Raw genomic sequence first — 21,153 nt, 5'->3', positions numbered from 1 at the left:
GACCTACCATATTTAAACTGATTTTGAGAAAGCAGAAAAGTATGAGGACCCATTCTACCTGATGGCAAGGCTTACTGCATAACAACAATAATCACAACGTTGTGGTTTGGCAGAGGGTAGAAACATAGATCCGTGGAACAAAATAGAGATCCCAGAAATAGATCTACACAAATATGCCTAATTGGGTTTTGATTAAGGTACAAAAGCAATTCAACGGAGCAAAGATGGTACTGCGGCAACTGGATAGCCATAGGCAAAAAAACAAAAGAACCTCAACCTACATCTCACACCTTTTACAAAATTAACGCAAATATGAAATGTAAACTGTAAAACCTTTAGAAAAAAACAAAGGAGAAAAAATTTGGGATCAAGAACCAAAAAAAGAGTTCATAGACGCGATAGCTAAAGTAAAATCCATAAAAGGAAAATACAGCGGGAACCTCACAAAAACTAAAAACTTTCTCTCTGCAAAACAAAACAAAACAAAACAAAAAAACCTGTAGACAGGATGAAAAGGAAACCTGCAGAAAGGAAGAACATATTTGCAAACCACATATCCAACAAAAGACCAGTATCCACAAATACCTAAACAACTCCCAAAACTCACCCTTAAAAAAAAGAAAACAAATTATAAGACAGAAGAGATACTTCAGAGACAGAACATATAGATGGAAAAATTATCACATGTAAAGATGTTGTATATCACTATCCAAGGGCAAATGCATATTAAACCCACAATGAAATATTATTACACTATACACCTACCAGAAGGGATAAAATTTTAAAAATAGTGAAAACACCAAATGCTGGTGAGGATGCAGAGAAAATGAATCACTTATACATTGCTGGTGGGAATCTAAAACCACTCATTCTGAAAATAGCTTGCCCGTTTCTTATAAAACTAAACAGGCAGTTATCATCCTACCCAGCAACTGTGCTCTTGGGCCTTTATCACAGGGCAATGAAAACTGCGTTCAGACGAAAACCTGCACGTGAATGTTCACAGCAACTTCACTCCTCATAGCTAAAGACTGGAAACAACCCAGAGGTCCTTCACGAGGTGAACATATAAACAAATCATGGTTGTGCTCAGCAATAAAAAGGAAGGAACTACTGATACATGCAGCAACTTGGATGCATCTCCAGGGAATTATGCTGAGTCAGAAAAAGGCAATCCTTAAATATTAACGACTATATGACTCCATTAATAGAACACTGTCCTGCAATGACAATATTATAACGAGGGAGAACACATTCGTATTTGGATGGCTTAAAGATGAAGGCAGAGAAGGAATGACAAGAAGGAGTGGGTGTGGTTATAAAAAGCCAAAGGAGGGATCCTGGAAGTGATAGAACAGCTCTGTATCATGACTGTAGTGGTGAATACCTGAACCTAAACACGTCATAAAAGTGCACAGAACCATATACACACACACAGACACACACACAAATGAATACAAGTAAAGCTGGGGTCATCTGAATAGATCTGTGGATCATATCAATGTCAAAATCCCAGTTGTGATATTTTACTATCTTTTTGCAGAATACTACTATTGGGAGGTATTGGGTAAAGGGTACACAGGATCTGCCTATTTTTTCTTGCAACTACATGCGATTCTGAAATATCTCAAAATGAAAAGTTTAATGTTGAAAACGCAGTCACTAAGAATTAATATTAAGAATGCTGATGGATCTAGGTTAGAGTGTATCTTAATAGGGAGCATTTCAAACTCACCAGAAGAAGCAGTGAGGAAGGAATTTTCGGAATCAGTATCTTCGTCACTGTCACTTTCCTGTACCATTGGATAATTCATTGTCTCACAACGCATTTCTGGGCCGGATTCTGTTTGAACAACATTTTGGTAAGTAAAACATTTTCAAGTGCTGAAAGACAAGAAATCTCAACAGTAATTTTTATTTCAGGCAAAACTATCCTTCAGGAATGAAGGAAAAATAGACATCCGCAGACAAAGGAAAATTAAAAACAAACTGTTACTGACCGACTTACCCTTAAAAACTGCCTAAAGGAAACTCATCTGACCAAAAGGATATAATGAAGGAAGGAAGCTTGGAGCATGAGGAAGGAAGAAAGAACAAAATCCACAGGGACTTCCCTGGCGGTCCAGTGGTTAACACTCAGCGCTTCCACTGCAGGGAGCACGGATTTCACCTCCGCTCAGGGAACTAACATCCTACATGCTGCGTGGTACAGCCAAAAGAACTTTTTTAATCATAAGAATAATAAAAAGAAAGTGCAGAAATACACATGCAAAGAAACTAGATCATTCATACATTGCTGGTGGGAATGTAAAATGGTACAGCTACACTGGAAAACAGTTTGCCAGGATTTTACAAAACTCAACTTACTATTACCATAGGACCCAGCTACTGTGCTCTTGGGTGTTAGCCCAGAGGAATGAAAACAGATGTTCATACAGAAACCTATCCATGGGCATGCATAGTATAGTAACTTTACTCCAAATAGGCAAGAACGGGAAACAACCCAGACATCCTTCAACTGGTGAACAGACAGAGAAGCCATGGCACATACACCCTTATCGTGCAGAAGTACTCAAAAATATAAATGGACTGATATACACAGCAACCTAGATGAGTCTCCAGGGAATTACGGTGAGTGAAAAAAGGCAATCCCAAAAGGTTACATACTATGTGAGTCTATGTAAAACTCTTGAAATGACAAAATTATAAAGAAGGAAAACAGATTAGTAGTTGCTGAGGGCAGGGACAGGCATGGTAGCGGTAGGAGCATGAGAGGACAAAGGTGGGTGTGGGTTTAAAGGGCAAAAGGGAGAATCCTTGTGGTGATGGTAATATTCTGAATCTTCACTGTGATGGAAGATGTCATGAAATTATATAAAACTGAATACACATAAACACACACACAACCATAAACACACACGTATATACCAATAAAACTGAAGACATTTCAATAAAAATCTACGGATTTTATTGGTGTCTATATCCTGGTTGTGATACTGTACTATACTTTTGGAAGGTGTTATCTTTGGGGGAAACCGGGTAAAGTATACACACGATCTCTCTGCATTATTTTTTACAACTGCATGCCCCGCTAAAATCTTCTTAAAGTAAACCTTTTCATTTTTAATCAGGAAAAGCTACCACTAGCTCATATTAAGGGTGTTCGTAAGCCTAGATTAAATCGTGCTACTTGTAATATGTATCATTACACACTCACCAAAATTGGGAGGGATGAAGAAATATGAAGTATCTTACCACTCTCATCTTCCAAGAAAGCTGGACTCTTCATCTGAGGTTTATCTTCCAGGCTGCTTTCTGGTGTCACAGAGTTTTCTGTAAGGAAAACTTTTTTCAAATGCTGTGAGAAAAGACTCCCACCCTCATACCTATAGCTGATGAAACTATCCTCCCGTAATGAAGCAAAAATGGATATTGAGAGACAAAGGAAAACCAAAAGTATTTCTCACTAACTGACTTATACTTAGAAAATACTTACAAAAAGACCTTCTAGCAGAAAATCTATAATAGAATTCTGGAACATTAAGAAGGAGAAAGAACAATGGAAAGAACAGAAACATGGATGCGGAGAAACTAGATCACTCATACATAGCTGGCAGGAAGGGAAAACGGTGCAGCTGCACTGGAAAGCAGTTTGACAATTTCTTATAAACTAAGGGTGCAGTTACCATAGGACCCAGAAATTGCAGTCTTGGGCGTTCATCCAGGGAAATGAAAACTTGTGTGAAAGAGTGAAATGAAACAAAATTTGAAACTATGAATGAATATTCATATCACCTTTACCGCTGTCGGAAATATGAAACACAGAGGTTTTCCACAGATGAACAGAAAATTAAACCCTGGTACATCCACACCATGAAATACTACTCAGCAATAAAAAAGAAGGAACCACTGATACAATAGTGTGAATGAATCTCCAGGGAATTACACTGAGGGAAGAAGCCAGTCTCAAACACCACATGATTCCATGTATATAACAACGCTGAAGGGACAAATAATAGATCTGGAGAAGAGATTCATAGTTATCATGCAACAGGGCAGAGGGTAGGAGTAGGGGTCAAATGTCAATAGGAAGGGGACGGGTGTGGTTATAAAAGAGCAATATGAGAGATAGTGCTGCTGATGGCACTGTTTCAGGGCTTGCCTCTGGTAGGAGGTACATGAACCTGCACATATGATAAAACTGTATAGAACTCAATACACACACATATTAATGCAAGTGAAACTGGGGACAGCTGAAAAATATCTGTGGATGGTATCATGTCACTATCTTGGTTGTGATAATTTTCTATCATTCTGCAAGTTAATACCATTTTACAGTTGTAAATACCATTGGGGAAAAGTGGGTAAAGAGAACACAGGATCCTTCTGTACTATTTATTATAACTGCATGTGCAGCTAAACTTTTCTGAAAATAAAAACTTTAATTAGCAAGAGCTACCACACTAAACAGACTGATGACTCTACATTCACTATGCTATATGTCAAAGTATCATTTCAAACTCACCCAAACTGGGAGGAATGCAGTGACATAATGAGGAAATATCTTGGCTACTGCTGTTTTCCAATAAAAGTGGATAATTTGTTGTCTCAGGGCTCTTTTCTAGGTAGTTTGAGCTTTTAACAACATTTCTAAAAATAAAACACTTTCAACTACTAAAAGATAAGAATTCTCAACCATGAATTCTATTTTGCCTTATTTATTTTGGCCGCACCTCGTGGCATGCAGGATCTTAGTACCCAGAGCAGGGAACGGACCCGTGCTCCCTGCAGCGTTAGCGCGGACTCTTAACCACAGGACCGCCAGAGAAGTTGCTGAAACATGTATTCTATATCGGGCAAAACAATCCTTCAAGAATGAAGCAGATTTGGGACTTCTCTGATGGCGCACTGATTGGGAATCCGCCTGGCAATGCAGGGGACACGGGTATGAACCCTGCACTGGGAAGATGCCACATAGCGAGAAACAACTAAGCCCGTGCGCCACAACTACTGAGCCTGCGCTCTAGAGCCTGCAATACACAACTACTAAGCCCTCGGGCAACAACTACTGAAGCCCGGGCACCTAGAGCCCATGCTCCGCAACAAGAAAAGCCACCGCAAGGAGAAGCCCACGTGCCGCAACAGAGAGTAACCCCCGCTCGCCCCAACTAGACATAGCCTGCACCCAGTAACAAAGACCGAACGCAGCCAAAAATAAATTAATCAATTAATTTTAGAAAAAGGAAAAAAAGGATAATAGGGAATACTACAACCCACTTTGCCTTCATAAGTTTGATAACTTCGAAGAAATGGAAAATACTTCCAACATTACAAATACTAAAACTCAACGAAGATGGCATAGATAATCTAAATAGTCCGATAACCAACAAAGATATTAAATTTGCAATTAAAAAGCTCCCAAAAAGATATCTACAAACCCACATGATTTCACTGGAGATTTTTACCAAACATTTAAAGAATTAACACTAATTTATCATTTACTCCTCCATAAAATACAAGAAGAGGAAATCCTTACTCATTTTATGAGGCTAGTATGCTCTGATACCAAAACCACACAGAGATAACACACAAAAAAGAAAACTACACACCAATATCTTCCATGAACTTGGACACATAAATTCTTAATCAAATATTTGCCAACCAAATCAATTATATATTCAAAGGATTATACACCATGACCAAGTAGGATTTAACCCAGGTATGCAAGGCTGGTCCAACAATGGAAAACCTATCAATATACTCCATCATATCAGCAGGCTAAAGAACAAAAACCATGTGATCATGGACATAGAAAACACATTTGCAAAACACTCTCAGCAAGTCAGGAAGAGAGGGAAACCGCCCCAACTTAATAATGATCATCCATCAAAACCAAGAGTTCACATCATATTAAGTGGTGAAAGACTGAATGCTTTCTTCCCAAGATCAGAAACAAAGCAAGGATATCCACGCTCACCACTCTTATTCAACATAATACTACAGGGTCTAGCCACTGCAATAATGCAATAAAAAGGAACAAAAACCATACACATTGGGCAGGAAGAAATGTAATGGTCCCCACTTGCAGCTGGCATAATGCAAGAAGGATGGCTATGTAGAAAATCCCAAGGAATTGCTCAAAAAAGACTCTTAAAACTAATAAGTGAGTTCATCCAGGTCACAGAATACAAGATCAACATTCTAAAATTAAGCTTAATTCTATATACAGTTGACCCTTGAACAATGTGACCATTAGGGGCACTGATTCTCCATGTAGTCAAAATCCACATATAACTTTAAAAATGATGGTTGTATCTGCAGTTACGCATCTGTGGATTCAACCAACCTCGGACTCTATAGTACTATAGTATTTACTGAAAAAAATCGACATGTAAGTGGACCCACACAGTTCAAAGCTATGCTGTTCAAGGGTCAACTGTAGTAACAATGACCACGTGTAACCCAAATTAAAAACATAATACCATTTGCATCTCCAAAAAAATAGAATACTTCAGCAAAAACTGATTTTCTTTTTATTTTACTTTATATTATTTTACTCCTTATTTAGTTATTTTTCGTTGCGTTGGGTCTTCGCTGCTACGCGCGGGCTTTCTCTACTTGCGTCACGTGGACGCTACTCTTCGTTGCGGTGCACGGGCTTCTCATTGCTGTGGCTTCTCTTCTTGCAGAGCACGGGCCCTAGGTGTACGGGCTAAGTAGTTGAGGCACACGGGCTTCGTTGCTCCACGGCATGTGGGATCTTCCCGGACCAGGGATCGAACCCACATCCCCTGCATTGCCAGGTGGATTCTTAACCACCGCGCCTCCAGGGAAGTACCAAGCACAAACTTACTTTTAAAAGATGTATAGGATCTATATCCTGAAAATAACAAAATGGTGATTTAAAAAATCAAAGAAAACCTCAATACATACATACAGACATACAATGCTCATGGAGGAGAAGATTCAATATACGTAAGATGTCAGTTCTTCTCAAGTTGACCTGTGGTTTTAACACAATTCCCATCAAAATCCCAGCAATTCTGGGGGGAAACATAAACAAGCTTATTCTAAAATTAGGATGGGGAACACTTCCCAGGTGGCGCAGTGGTTAAGGCTCCGCGCTCTCAATGCAAGGGGCCCGGGTTCAATCCCTGGTCAGGGAACTAAATCACACATACGTGCCGCAACTAAGCGTTTGAGTTCGCATGCCACAACTAAGGAGCCCGCGTGCCGAAACTAAGGGGCACAGCTGCCGCAACTCAGACCCAGTGCAACCAATACATATTTAAAAAATAAGTAAATAAAAATAAAAAATACAATTAGGATGGAAAGGCACAGGACCTACCATATTTAAACTGATTTTGAGAAAGCAGAAAAGTATGAGGACCCATTCTACCTGATGGCAAGGCTTACTGCATAACAACAATAATCACAACGTTGTGGTTTGGCAGAGGGTAGAAACATAGATCCGTGGAACAAAATAGAGATCCCAGAAATAGATCTACACAAATATGCCTAATTGGGTTTTGATTAAGGTACAAAAGCAATTCAACGGAGCAAAGATGGTACTGCGGCAACTGGATAGCCATAGGCAAAAAAACAAAAGAACCTCAACCTACATCTCACACCTTTTACAAAATTAACGCAAATATGAAATGTAAACTGTAAAACCTTTATAAAAAAACAAAGGAGAAAAAATTTGGGATCAAGAACCAAAAAAAGAGTTCATAGACGCGATAGCTAAAGTAAAATCCATAAAAGGAAAATACAGCGGGAACCTCACAAAAACTAAAAACTTTTTCTCTGCAAAACAAAACAAAACAAAACAAAAAAACCTGTAGACAGGATGAAAAGGAAACCTGCAGAAAGGAAGAACATATTTGCAAACCACATATCCAACAAAAGACCAGTATCCACAAATACCTAAACAACTCCCAAAACTCACCCTTAAAAAAAAGAAAACAAATTATAAGACAGAAGAGATACTTCAGAGACAGAACATATAGATGGAAAAATTATCACATGTAAAGATGTTGTATATCACTATCCAAAGGCAAATGCATATTAAACCCACAATGAAATATTATTACACTATACACCTACCAGAAGGGATAAAATTTTAAAAATAGTGAAAACACCAAATGCTGGTGAGGATGCAGAGAAAATGAATCACTTATACATTGCTGGTGGGAATCTAAAACCACTCATTCTGAAAATAGCTTGCCCGTTTCTTATAAAACTAAACAGGCAGTTATCATCCTACCCAGCAACTGTGCTCTTGGGCCTTTATCACAGGGCAATGAAAACTGCGTTCAGACGAAAACCTGCACGTGAATGTTCACAGCAACTTCACTCCTCATAGCTAAAGACTGGAAACAACCCAGAGGTCCTTCACGAGGTGAACATATAAACAAATCATGGTTGTGCTCAGCAATAAAAAGGAAGGAACTACTGACACATGCAGCAACTTGGATGAATCTCCAGGGAATTATGCTGAGTCAGAAAAATGGAATCCTTAAATATTAACGACTATATGACTCCATTCATAGAAAGAACATTGTCCTGCAATGACAATATTATAACGAGGAAGAACATATTCGTATTTGGATGGCTTAAAGATGAAGGCAGGGAAGGAATGACAAGAAGGAGGTGGGTGTGGTTATAAAAAGCCAAAGGAGGGATCCTGGAAGTGATAGATCAGTTCTGTATCATGACTGTAGTGGTGAATACCTGAACCTAAACACGTCATAAAAGTGCACAGAACCATATACACACACACAGACACACACACAAATGAATACAAGTAAAGCTGGGGTCATCTGAATAGATCTGTGGATCATATCAATGTCAAAATCCTAGTTGTGATGTTTTACTATCTTTTTGCAGAATACTACTATTGGGAGGTATTGGGTAAAGGGTACACAGGATCTGCCTATTTTTTCTTGCAACTACATGCGATTCTGAAATATCTCAAAATGAAAAGTTTAATGTTGAAAACGCAGTCACTAAGAATTAATATTAAGAATGCTGATGGATCTAGGTTAGAGTGTATCTTAATAGGGAGCATTTCAAACTCACCGAAAGAATCAGTGAGGAAGGAATTTTCGGAATCAGTATCTTCGTCACTGTCACTTTCCTGTACCATTGGATAATTCATTGTCTCACAACGCATTTCTGGGCCGGATTCTGTTTGAACAACATTTTGGTAAGTAAAACATTTTCAAGTGCTGAAAGACAAGAAATCTCAACAGTAATTTTTATTTCAGGCAAAACTATCCTTCAGGAATGAAGGAAAAATAAAGACATCCGCAGACAAAGGAAAACTAAAAACAAACTGTTACTGACTGACTTACCCTTAAAAATTGGCTAAAGGAAACTCATCTGACCAAAAGGATATAAAGAAGGAAGGAAGCTTGGAGCATGAGGAAGGAAGAAAGAACAAAATCCACAAGAACTTCCCTGGCGGTCCAGTGGTTAACACTCAGTGCTTCCACTGCAGGCAGCACGGATTTCATCTCTGGTCAGGGAAATAACATCCTACATGCTGCGTGGTACAGCCAAAAGAACTTTTTTAATCATAAGAATAATAAAAAGAAAGTGCAGAGATACACATGCAAATAAACTAGATCATTCATACATTGCTGGTGGGAATGTAAAATGGTACAGCAACACTGGAAAACAGTTTGCCAGGATTTTACAAAACTCAACTTACTATTACCATAACACCCAGCTACTGTGCTCTTGGGTGTTAGCGCAGAGGAATGAAAACAGATGTTCATACAGAAACCTATCCATGGGCATGCATAGTATAGTAACTTTACTCCAAATAGGCAAAAACGGGAAACAACCCAGACATCATTCAACTGGTGAACAGACAGAGAAGCCATGGCACATACACCCTTATCATGCAGTAGTACTCAAAAATATAAAAGGACTGATATACAGAGCAACCTAGATGAGTCTCCAGGGAATTACGATAAGTGACAAAAGGCAATCCAAAAGGTTACATACTATGTGAGTCTATGTAAAACTCTTCAAATGACAAAACTATAAAGAAGGAAAACAGATTAGTAGTTGCTGAGGGCAGGGACAGGCATGGTAGCGGTAGGAGCATGAGAGGACAAAGGTGGGTGTGGGTTTAAAGGGCAAAAGGGAGAATCCTTGTGGTGATGGTAATATTCTGAATCTTCACTGTGATGGAAGATGTCATGAAATTATATAAAACTGAATACACATAAACACACACACAACCATAAACACACACGTATATACCAATAAAACTGAAGACATTTCAATAAAAATATACGGATTTTATCGGTGTCTCTATCCTGGTTGTGATACTGTACTATACTTTTGGAAGGTGTTATCTTTGGGGGAAACCGGGTAAAGTATACACACGATCTCTCTGCATTATTTTTTACAACTGCATGCCCCGCTAAAATCTTCTTAAAGTAAATCTTTTCATTTTTAATCAGGAAAAGCTACCACTAGCTCATATTAAGGGTGTTCGTAAACCTAGATTAAATCGTGCTACTTGTAATATGTATCATTACACACTCACCAAAATTGTGAGGGATGAAGAAATATGAAGTATCTTACCACTCTCATCTTCCAAGAAAGCTGGATTCTTCATCTGAGGTTTATCTTCCAGGCTGCTTTCTGGTGTCACAGAGTTTTCTGTAAGGAAAACTTTTTTCAAATGCTGTGAGAAAAGACTCCCACCCTCATACCTATAGCTGATGAAACTATCCTCCCGTAATGAAGCAAAAATAGATATTGACAGACAAAGGAAAACCAAAAGTATTTCTCACTAACTGACTTATACTTAGAAAATACTTACAAAAAGACCTTCTAGCAGAAAACCTATAATAGAATTCTGGAACATTAAGAAGGAGAAAGAACAATGGAAAGAACAGAAATATGGATGCGGAGAAACTAGATCACTCATACATTGCTGGCAGGAAGGGAAAATGGTACAGCTGCACTGGAAAGCAGTTTGACAATTTCTTATAAAACTAAGGGTGCAGTTACCATAGGACCCAGAAATTGCAGCCTTGGGCATTCATCCAGAGAAATGAAAACTTGTGTGAAAGAGTGAAATGAAACAAAATTTGAAACTATGAATGAATATTCATATCACCTTTACCACTAACTGTCGAAAATAGAAAACACAGAGGTTTTCAACACATGAACAGAAAATTAAACCCTGGTACATCCACACCATGAAATACTACTCAGCAATAAAAAAGAAGGAACCACTGATACAACAGTGTGAATGAATCTCCAGGGAATCACACTGAGGGAAGAAGCCAGTCTCAAACACCACATGATTCCATGTATATAACAACGCTGAAGGGACAAATAAGAGATCAGGAGAAGAGATTCATAGTTATCATGCAATAGGGCAGAGGGTAGGAGTAGGGGTCAAATGTCAATAGGAAGGGGACGGGTGTGGTTATAAAAGAGCAATATGAGAGATCGTGCTGCTGATGGGACTGTTTCACGGCTTGCCTGTGGTAGGAGGTACGTGAACCTGCACATATGATAAAACTGTATAGAACTCAATACCCACACATATTAATGCAAGTGAAACTGGGGACAGCTCAAAAATATCTGTGGATGGTATCATGTCACTATCTTGGTTGTGATAATTTTCTATCATTCTGCAAGTTGATAACCATTTTACAGTTGTAAATACCATTGGGGAAAAGTGGGTAAAGAGAACACAGGATCCTTCTGTACTATTTATTGTAACTGCATGTGCAGCTAAACTTTTCTGAAAATAAAAACTTTAATTAGCAAGAGCTACCACACTAAACAGACTGATGACTCTACATTCACTATGCTATATGTCAAAGTATCATTTCAAACTCACCCAAACTGGGAGGAATGCAGTGACATAATGAGGAAATATCTTGGCTACTGTTGTTTTCCAATAAAAGTGGATAATTTGTTGTCTCAGGGCTCTTTTCTAGGTAGTTTGAGCTTTTAACAACATTTCTAAATATAAAACACTTTCAACTACTAAAAGATAAGAATTCTCAACCATGAATTCTATTTTGCCTTATTTATTTTGGCCGCACCTCGTGGCATGCAGGATCTTAGTACCCAGAGCAGGGAACAGACCCGTGCTCCCTGCAGGGTTAGCGCGGACTCTTAACCACAGGACCGCCAGAGAAGTTGCTGAAACATGTATTCTATATCGGGCAAAACAATCCTTCAAGAATGAAGCAGATTTGGGACTTCTCTGGTGGCGCACTGATTAGGAATCCGCCTGCCAATGCAGGGGACACGGGTATGAACCCTGCACTGGGAAGATGCCACATAGCGAGAAGCAACTAAGCCCGTGCGCCACAACTACTGAGCCTGCGCTCTAGAGCCTGCAATACACAACTACTAAGCCCTCGGGCAACAACTACTGAAGCCCGGGCACCTAGAGCCCATGCTCCGCAACAAGAAAAGCCACCGCAAGGAGAAGCCCACGCACCGCAACAGAGAGTAACCCCCGCTCGCCCCAACTACACAAAGCCTGCACCCAGTAACAAAGACCGAACGCAGCCAAAAATAAATTAATCAATTAATTTTAGAAAAAGGAAAAAAAGGATAATAGGGAATACTACAACCCACTTTGCCTTCATAAGTTTGATAACTTCGAAGAAATGGAAAATACTTCCAACATTACAAATACTAAAACTCAACGAAGATGGCATAGATAATCTAAATAGTCCGATAACCAACAAAGATATTAAATTTGCAATTAAAAAGCTCCCAAAAAGATACCTACAAACCCACATGATTTCACTGGAGATTTTTACCAAACATTTAAAGAATTAACACTAATTTATCATTTACTCCTCCATAAAATACAAGAAGAGGAAATCCTTACTCATTTTATGAGGCTAGTATGCTCTGATACCAAAACCACACAGAGATAACACACAAAAAAGAAAACTACACACCAATATCTTCCATGAACTTGGACACATAAATTCTTAATCAAATATTTGCCAACCAAATCAATTATGTATTCCAAGGATTATACACCATGACCAAGTAGGATTTAACCCAGGTATGCAAGGCTGGTCCAACAATGGAAAACCTATCAATATACTCCATCATATCAGCAGGCTAAAGAAAAAAAACCATGTGATCATGGACATAGAAAACACATTTGTAAAACACTCTCAGCAAGTTAGGAAGAGAGGGAAACCGCCCCAACATAATAATGATCATCCATCAAAACCAAGAGTTCACATCATATTAAGTGGTGAAAGACTGAATGCTTTCTTCCCAAGATCAGAAACAAAGCAAGGATGTCCACTCTCACCACTCTTATTCAACATAATACTACAGGGTCTAGCCACTGCAATAATGCAATAAAAAGGAACAAGAAGCATACACATTGGGCAGGAAGAAATGTAATGGTCCCCACTTGCAGCTGGCATAATGCAAGAAGGATGGCTATGTAGAAAATCCCAAGGAATTGCTCAAAAAAGACTCTTAAAACTAATAAGTGACTTCATCCAGGTCACAGAATATAAGATCAACATTCTAAAATTAAGCTTAATTCTATATACAGTTGACCCTTGAACAATGTGAGCATTAGGGGCACCGACTCTCCACGTACTCAAAATCCACATGTAACTTTATAAATGATGGTCGTATCTGCAGTTACCCATCTGGGGATTTAACCAACCTCGGACTCTATAGTACTATAGTATTTACTGAAAAAAATCCACATGTAAGTGGACCCACACAGTTCAAAGCTATGCTGATAAAGTGTCAACTGTACTAACAATGACCACGTGTAACCCAAATTAAAAACATAATACCATTTGCATCTCCAAAAAAATAGAATACTTCAGCAAAAACTGATTTTCTTTTTATTTTACTTTATATTATTTTACTCCTTATTTAGTTATTTTTCGTTGCGTTGGGTCTTCGCTGCTACGCGCGGGCTTTCTCTACTTGCGTCACGTGGACGCTACTCTTCGTTGCGGTGCACGGGCTTCTCATTGCTGTGGCTTCTCTTCTTGCAGAGCACGGGCCCTAGGTGTACGGGCTAAGTAGTTGAGGCACACGGGCTTCGTTGCTCCACGGCATGTGGGATCTTCCCGAAACAGGGATTGAACCCACATCCCCTGCATTGCCAGGTGGATTCTTAACCACCACGCCTCCAGGGAAGTACCAAGCACAAACTTACTTTTAAAAGATGTATAGGATCTATATCCTGAAAATAACAAAATGATGATTTAAAAAATCAAAGAAAACCTCAATACATACATACAGACATACAATGCTCATGGAGGAGAAGATTCAATATACGCAAGATGTCAGTTCTTCTCAAGTTGACCTGTGGTTTTAACATAATTCCCATCAAAATCCCAGCAATTCTGGGGGGAAACATAAACAAGCTTCTTCTAAAATTAGGATGGGGGACACTTCCCAGGTGGCGCAGTGGTTAAGGCTCCGCGCTCTCAATGCAAGGGGCCCGGGTTCAATCCCTGGTCAGGGAACTAAATCACACATACGTGCCGCAACTAAGCGTTTGAGCTCGCATGCCACAACTAAGGAGCCCGCGTGCCACAACTACGGAGCACAGCTGGCGCAACTCAGACCCAGTGCAACGAAATAAATACATATTTAAAAAATAAGTAAATAAAAATAAAAAATACAATTAGGATGGAAAGGCACAGGACCTACCATATTTAAACTGATTTTGAGAAAGCAGAAAAGTATGAGGACCCATTCTACCTGATGGCAAGGTTACTGCATAACAAAAATACTCACAACATTGTGGTTTGGCAGGGGGTAGAAACATAGATCCGTGGAACAAAATAGAGATCCCAGAAATAGATCTACACAAATATGCCTAGTTTGGTTTTGATTAAGGTAGAAAAGCAATTCAATGGAGCAAAGATGGTACTGGGGCAACTGGATAGCCATACGCAAAAAAACAAAAGAACCTCAACCTACATCTCACACCTTTTACAAAATTAACGCAAATATGAAATGTAAACTGTAAAACCTTTAGAAAAAAACAAAGGAGAAAAAATTTGGGATCAAGAACTAAACAAAGAGTTCATAGTCGGGATACCTAAAGTAAAATCCATAAACGGAAAATACAGCGGGAACCTCACAAAAACTAAAAACTTTCTCTCTGCAAAATAAAACAAAACAAAACAAAAAAACCTGTAGACAGGATGAAAAAGAAACCTGCAGAAAGGAAGAACATATTTGCAAACCACATATCCAACAAAAGACCAGTATCCACAAATACCTAAACAACTCCCAAAACTCAGCATTAAAAAAAAAGAAAACAAATTATAAGACAGAAGAGATACTTCAGAGACAGAACATATAGATGGAAAAATTATCACATGTAAAGATGTTGTATATCACTATCCAAGGGCAAATGCATATTAAACCCACAATGAAATATTATTACACTATACACCTACCAGAAGGGATAAAATTTTAAAAATAGTGAAAACACCAAATGCTGGTGAGGACGCAGAGAAAATGAATCACTTATACATTGCTGGTGGGAATCTAAAACCACTCATTCTGAAAATAGCTTGCCCGTTTCTTATAAAACTAAACAGGCAATTATCATCCTACCCAGCAACTGTGCTCTTGGGCCTTTATCACAGGGCAAAGAAAACTGCGTTCAGACGAAAACCTGCACGTGAATGTTCACAGCAACTTCACTCCTCATAGCTAAAGACTGGAAACAACCCAGAGGTCCTTCACGAGGTGAACAGATAAACAAATCATGGTTGTGCTCAGCAATAAAAAGGAAGGAACTACTGATACATGCAGCAACTTCGATGAATCTCCAGGGAATTATGCTGAGTGAGAAAAAGGCAATCCTTAAATATTAAAGACTATATGACTCCATTAATAGAACATTGCCCTGCAATGACAAAATTCTAACGAAGGAGAACACATTCGTATTTGGATGGCTTAAAGATAAAGGAAGGGAAGGAATGACAAAAAGGAGGTGGTGTGGTTATAAAAAGCCAAAGGAGGGATCCTGGAAGTGATAGAACAGTTCTGTATCATGACTGTAGTGGTGAATACCTGAACCTAAAGATGTCATAAAAGTGCGCAGCACTATACACACACACACAGAGACACAAACAAATGAATACAAGTAACGCTGGGGTCATCTGAATAGATCTGTGGATCATATCAATGTCAAAATCCTAGTTGTGATATTTTACTATCTTTTTGCAGAATACTACTATTGGGAAGTATTGGGTAAAGGGTACACAGGATCTGCCTATTTTTTATTGCAACTACATGCGATTCTGAAATATCTCAAAATGAAAAGTTTAATGTTGAAAACGCAGTCACTAAGAATTAATATTAAGAATGCTGATGGATCTAGGTTAGAGTGTATCATAATAGGGATCATTTCAAACTCACCAGAAGAAGCAGTGAGGAAGGAATTTTCGGAATCAGTATCTTCGTCACTGTCACTTTCCTGTACCATTGGATAATTCACTGTCTCACAACGCATTTCTGGGCCGGATTCTGTTTGAACAACATTTTGGTAAGTAAAACATTTTCAAGTGCTGAAAGACAAGAAATCTCAACAGTAATTTTTATTTCAGGCAAAACTATCCCTCAGGAATGAAGGAAAAATAAAGACATCCGCAGACAAAGGAAAACTAAAAACAAACTGTTACTGACTGACTTACCCTTAAAAACTGGCTAAAGGAAACTCATCTGACCAAAAGGATATAATGAAGGAAGGAAGCTTGGAGCATGAGGAAGGAAGACAGAGCAAAATCCACAGGGACTTCCCTCGCGGTCCAGTGGTTAAAACTCAGCGCTTCCACTGCAGGGAGCACGGATTTCATCCCCGTTCAGGGAACTAACATGCTACATGCTACCTGGTGCAGCCAAAAGAACTTTTTTAATCATAAGAATAATAAAAAGAAAGCGCAGGAATACACATGCAAAGAAACTAGATCATTCATACATTGGTGGTGGGAATGTAAAATGGTACAGCTACACTGGAAAACAGTTTGCCAGGATTTTACAAAACTCAACTTACTATTACCATAGGACCCAGCTACTGTGCCCTTCAGTGTTAGCCCAGAGAAATGAAAACAGATGTTCATACAGAAACCTATCCATGGGCATTCATAGTATAGTAACTTTACTCCAAATAAGCAAAAACGGGAAACAACCCAGACATCCTTCAATTGGTATACAGACAGACAAGCCATGGTACATACACCCTTATCATGCAGTACTACTCAAAAATAAAAAAGGACTGATATACACAGCAACCTAGATGAGTCTCCAGGGAATTACGGTGAGTGAAAAAAGGCAATCCCAAAAGGTTACATACTATGTGAGTCTATGTAAAACTGTTGAAATGACAAAATTATAAAGAAGGAAAACAGATTAGCACTTGCTGAGTGCAGGGACAGACATGGTGGGGGTAGGAGCATGAGAGGACAAAGGTGGGTGTGGGTTTAAAGGGCAAAAGGGAGAATCCTTGTGGTGATGGTAATATTCTGAATCTTCACTGTGATGGAAGATGTCGTGAAATTATATACAACTGAATACACATACACACACACACAAACATAAACACACACATATATACAAATAAAACTGAAGACATCTCAGTAAAAATCTGCGGATTTTATCAATGTCTATATCCTGGTTGTGATACTGTACTATAGTTTTGCAAGGTGTTATCTTTGGGGGAAACTGGGTAAAGTATACACACGATCTCTCTGCATTATTTTTTACAACTGCATGCCCAGCTAAAATCTTCTTAAAGTAAACTTTTTCAATTTTAATCAAGAAAACCTACCACTAGCTCATATTAAGGGTGTTCGTAAACCTAGATTAAATCGTGCTACTTGTAATATGTATCATTACAAACTCACCAAAATTGGGAGGGATGAAGAAATATGAAGTATCTTACCACTCTCATCTAACAAGAAAGCTGGGTTCTTCATCTGAGGTTTACCTTCCAGGCTGCTTTCTGATGTCACAGAGTTTTCTGTAAGGAAAACTTTTTTAAATGCTGTGAGAAAAGACTCCCACCCTCATACCTATAGCTGATGAAACTATCCTCCTGTAATGAAGCAAAAATAGATATTGACAGACAAAGGAAAACCAAAAGTATTTCTCACTAACTGACTTATACTTAGAAAATACCTACAAGAAGGCCTTCTAGTAGAAAATGCATAATAGAATTCTGGAACATTAAGAAGGAGAAAGAACAATGGAAAGAACAGAAATATGGATGCAGAGAAACTAGATCACTCATACATTGCTGGCAGGAAGGGAAAATGGTACAGCTGCACTGGAAAGCGGTTTGACAATTTCTTATAAAACTAAGGGTGCAGTTACCATAGGACCCAGAAATTGCAGGCTTGGGCATTCATCCAGAGAAATGAAAACTTGTGTGAAAGAGTGAAGTGAAACAAAATTTGAAACTATGAACGAATATTTACCGCTAACTGTCAAAAATAGGAAACACAGAGGTTTTCAACAGATGAACAGAAAATTAAACCCTGGTACATCCACACCATGAAATACTACTCAGCAATAAAAAAGAAGGAACCACTGATACAACAGTGTGAATGAATCTCCAGGGAATTACACTGAGGGAAGAAGCCAGTCTCAAACACCACATGATTCCATGTATATAACAACGCTGAAGGGACAAATACTAGATCTGGAGAAGAGATTCATAGTTATCATGCAACAGGGCAGAGGGTAAGAGTAGGGGGCAAATGTCAATAGAAAAGGGACGGATGTGGTTATAAAAGAGCAATATGACAGATCGTGCTGCTGATGGGACTGTTTCAGGGCTTGCCTGTGGTAGGAGGTACGTGAACCTGCACATATGATAAAACTGTATAGAACTCAATACACACACATATTAATGCAAGTGAAACTGGGGACAGCTGAAAAATATCTGTGGATGGTATCATGTCACTATCTTGGTTGTGATAATTTTCTATCATTCTGCAAGTTAATACCATTTTACAGTTGTAAATACCATTGGGGAAAAGTGGGTAAAGAGAACACAGGATCCTTCTGTACTATTTATTATAACTGCATGTGCAGCTAAACTTTTCTGAAAATAAAAACTTTAATTAGCAAGAGCTACCACTATCTTACACTAAACAGACTGATGACTCTAGATTAAGTATGCTATATGTCAAAGTATCACTTCAAACTCACCGAAACTGGGAGGAATGCAGTGACATAATGAGGAAATATCTTGGCTACTGTTGTTTTCCAATAAAAGTGGATAATTTGTTGTCTCAGGGCTCTTTTCTAGGTAGTTTGAGCTTTTAACAACATTTCTAAATATAAAACACTTTCAACTACTAAAAGATAAGAATTCTCAACCATGAATTCTATTTTGCCTTATTTATTTTGGCCGCACCTCGTGGCATGCAGGATCTTAGTACCCAGAGCAGGGAACGGACCCGTGCCCCCTGCAGCGTTAGCGCGGACTCTTAACCACAGGACCGCCAGAGAAGTCGCTGAAACATGTATTCTATATCGGGCAAAACAATCCTTCAAGAATGAAGCAGATTTAGGACTTCTCTGGTGGCGCACTGATTAGGAATCCGCCTGCCAATGCAGGGGACATGGGTATGGACCCTGCACTGGGAAGATGCCACATAGCGAGAAGCAACTAAGCCCGTGCGCCACAACTACTGAGCCTGCGCTCTAGAGCCCGCAATGCACAACTACTAAGCCCTCGGGCAACAACTACTGAAGCCCGGGCACCTAGAGCCCATGCTCCGCAACAGGAAAAGCCACCGCAAGGAGAAGCCCACGCACCGCAACAGAGAGTAACCCCCGCTCGCCCCAACTAGACAAAGCCTGCACCCAGTAACAAAGACCGAACGCAGCCAAAAATAAATTAATCAATTAATTTTAGAAAAAGGAAAAAAAGGATAATAGGGAATACTACAACCCACTTTGCCTTCATAAGTTTGATAACTTCGAAGAAATGGAAAATACTTCCAACATTACAAATACTAAAACTCAACGAAGATGGCATAGATAATCTAAATAGTCCGATAACCATCAAAGATATTAAATTTGCAATTAAAAAGCTCCCAAAACGATATCTACAAACCCACATGATTTCACTGGAGATTTTTACCAAACATTTAAAGAATTAACACTAATTTATCATTTACTCCTCCATAAAATACAAGAAGAGGAAATCCTTACTCATTTTATGAGGCTAGTATGCTCTGATACCAAAACCACACAGAGATAACACACAAAAAAGAAAACTACACACCAATATCTTCCATGAACTTGGACACATAAATTCTTAATCAAATATTTGCCAACCAAATCAATTATGTATTCCAAGGATTATACACCATGACCAAGTAGGATTTAACCCAGGTATGCAAGGCTGGTCCAACAATGGAAAACCTATCAATATACTCCATCATATCAGCAGGCTAAAGAAAAACAACCATGTGATCATGGACATAGAAAACACATTTGCAAAACACTCTCAGCAAGTTAGGAAGAGAGGGAAACTGCCCCAACTTAATAATGATCATCCATCAAAACCAAGAGTTCACATCATATTAAGTGGTGAAAGACTGAATGCTTTCTTCCCAACATCAGAAACAAAGCAAGGATGTCCACTCTCACCACTCTTATTCAACATAATGCTACAGGGTCTAGCCACTGCAATAATGCAATAAAAAGGAACAAAAACCATACACATTGGGCAGGAAGAAATGTAATGGTCCCCACTTGCAGCTGGCATAATGCAAGAAGGATGGCTATGTAGAAAATCCAAAGGAATTGCTCAAAAAAGACTCTTAAAACTAATAAGTGACTTCATCCAGGTCACAGAATACAAGATCAACATTGTAAAATTAAGCTTAATTCTATATACAGTTGACCCTTGAACAATGTGACCATTAGGGGCACCTACTCTCCACGTACTCAAAATCCACATGTAACTTTATAAATGATGGTCGTATCTGCAGTTACCCATCTGTGGATTCAGCCAACCTCGGACTCTATAGTACTATAGTATTTACTGAAAAAAATCCACATGTAAGTGGAGCCACACAGTTCAAAGCCATGTTGTTCAAGGGTCAATTGTACTAACAATGA

General features: G+C 38.8%; 1 protein-coding gene across 1 annotated transcript in view; it reads right to left on the bottom strand.

The window, feature by feature from the left end:
- BEND2 (BEN domain containing 2) overlaps nt 1-21,153 on the bottom strand; it is a 124,759-nt gene that overhangs the window by 64,477 nt on the left and 39,129 nt on the right. The window contains 2 exon segments of the mRNA XM_089904947.1: nt 3,218-3,259; nt 10,606-10,662. Of these exon segments, the coding sequence (XP_089761073.1) occupies nt 3,218-3,259; nt 10,606-10,662 (99 nt within the window).

Source organism: Delphinapterus leucas, chromosome X, assembly GCF_059928025.1.
Source record: "Delphinapterus leucas isolate spDelLeu-1000000601 "Yukka" chromosome X, BTC_Dleu_Yukka2, whole genome shotgun sequence".
NCBI lineage: Eukaryota > Metazoa > Chordata > Mammalia > Artiodactyla > Monodontidae > Delphinapterus > Delphinapterus leucas.
This window is presented reverse-complemented; position numbering and strand designations above follow the sequence as displayed.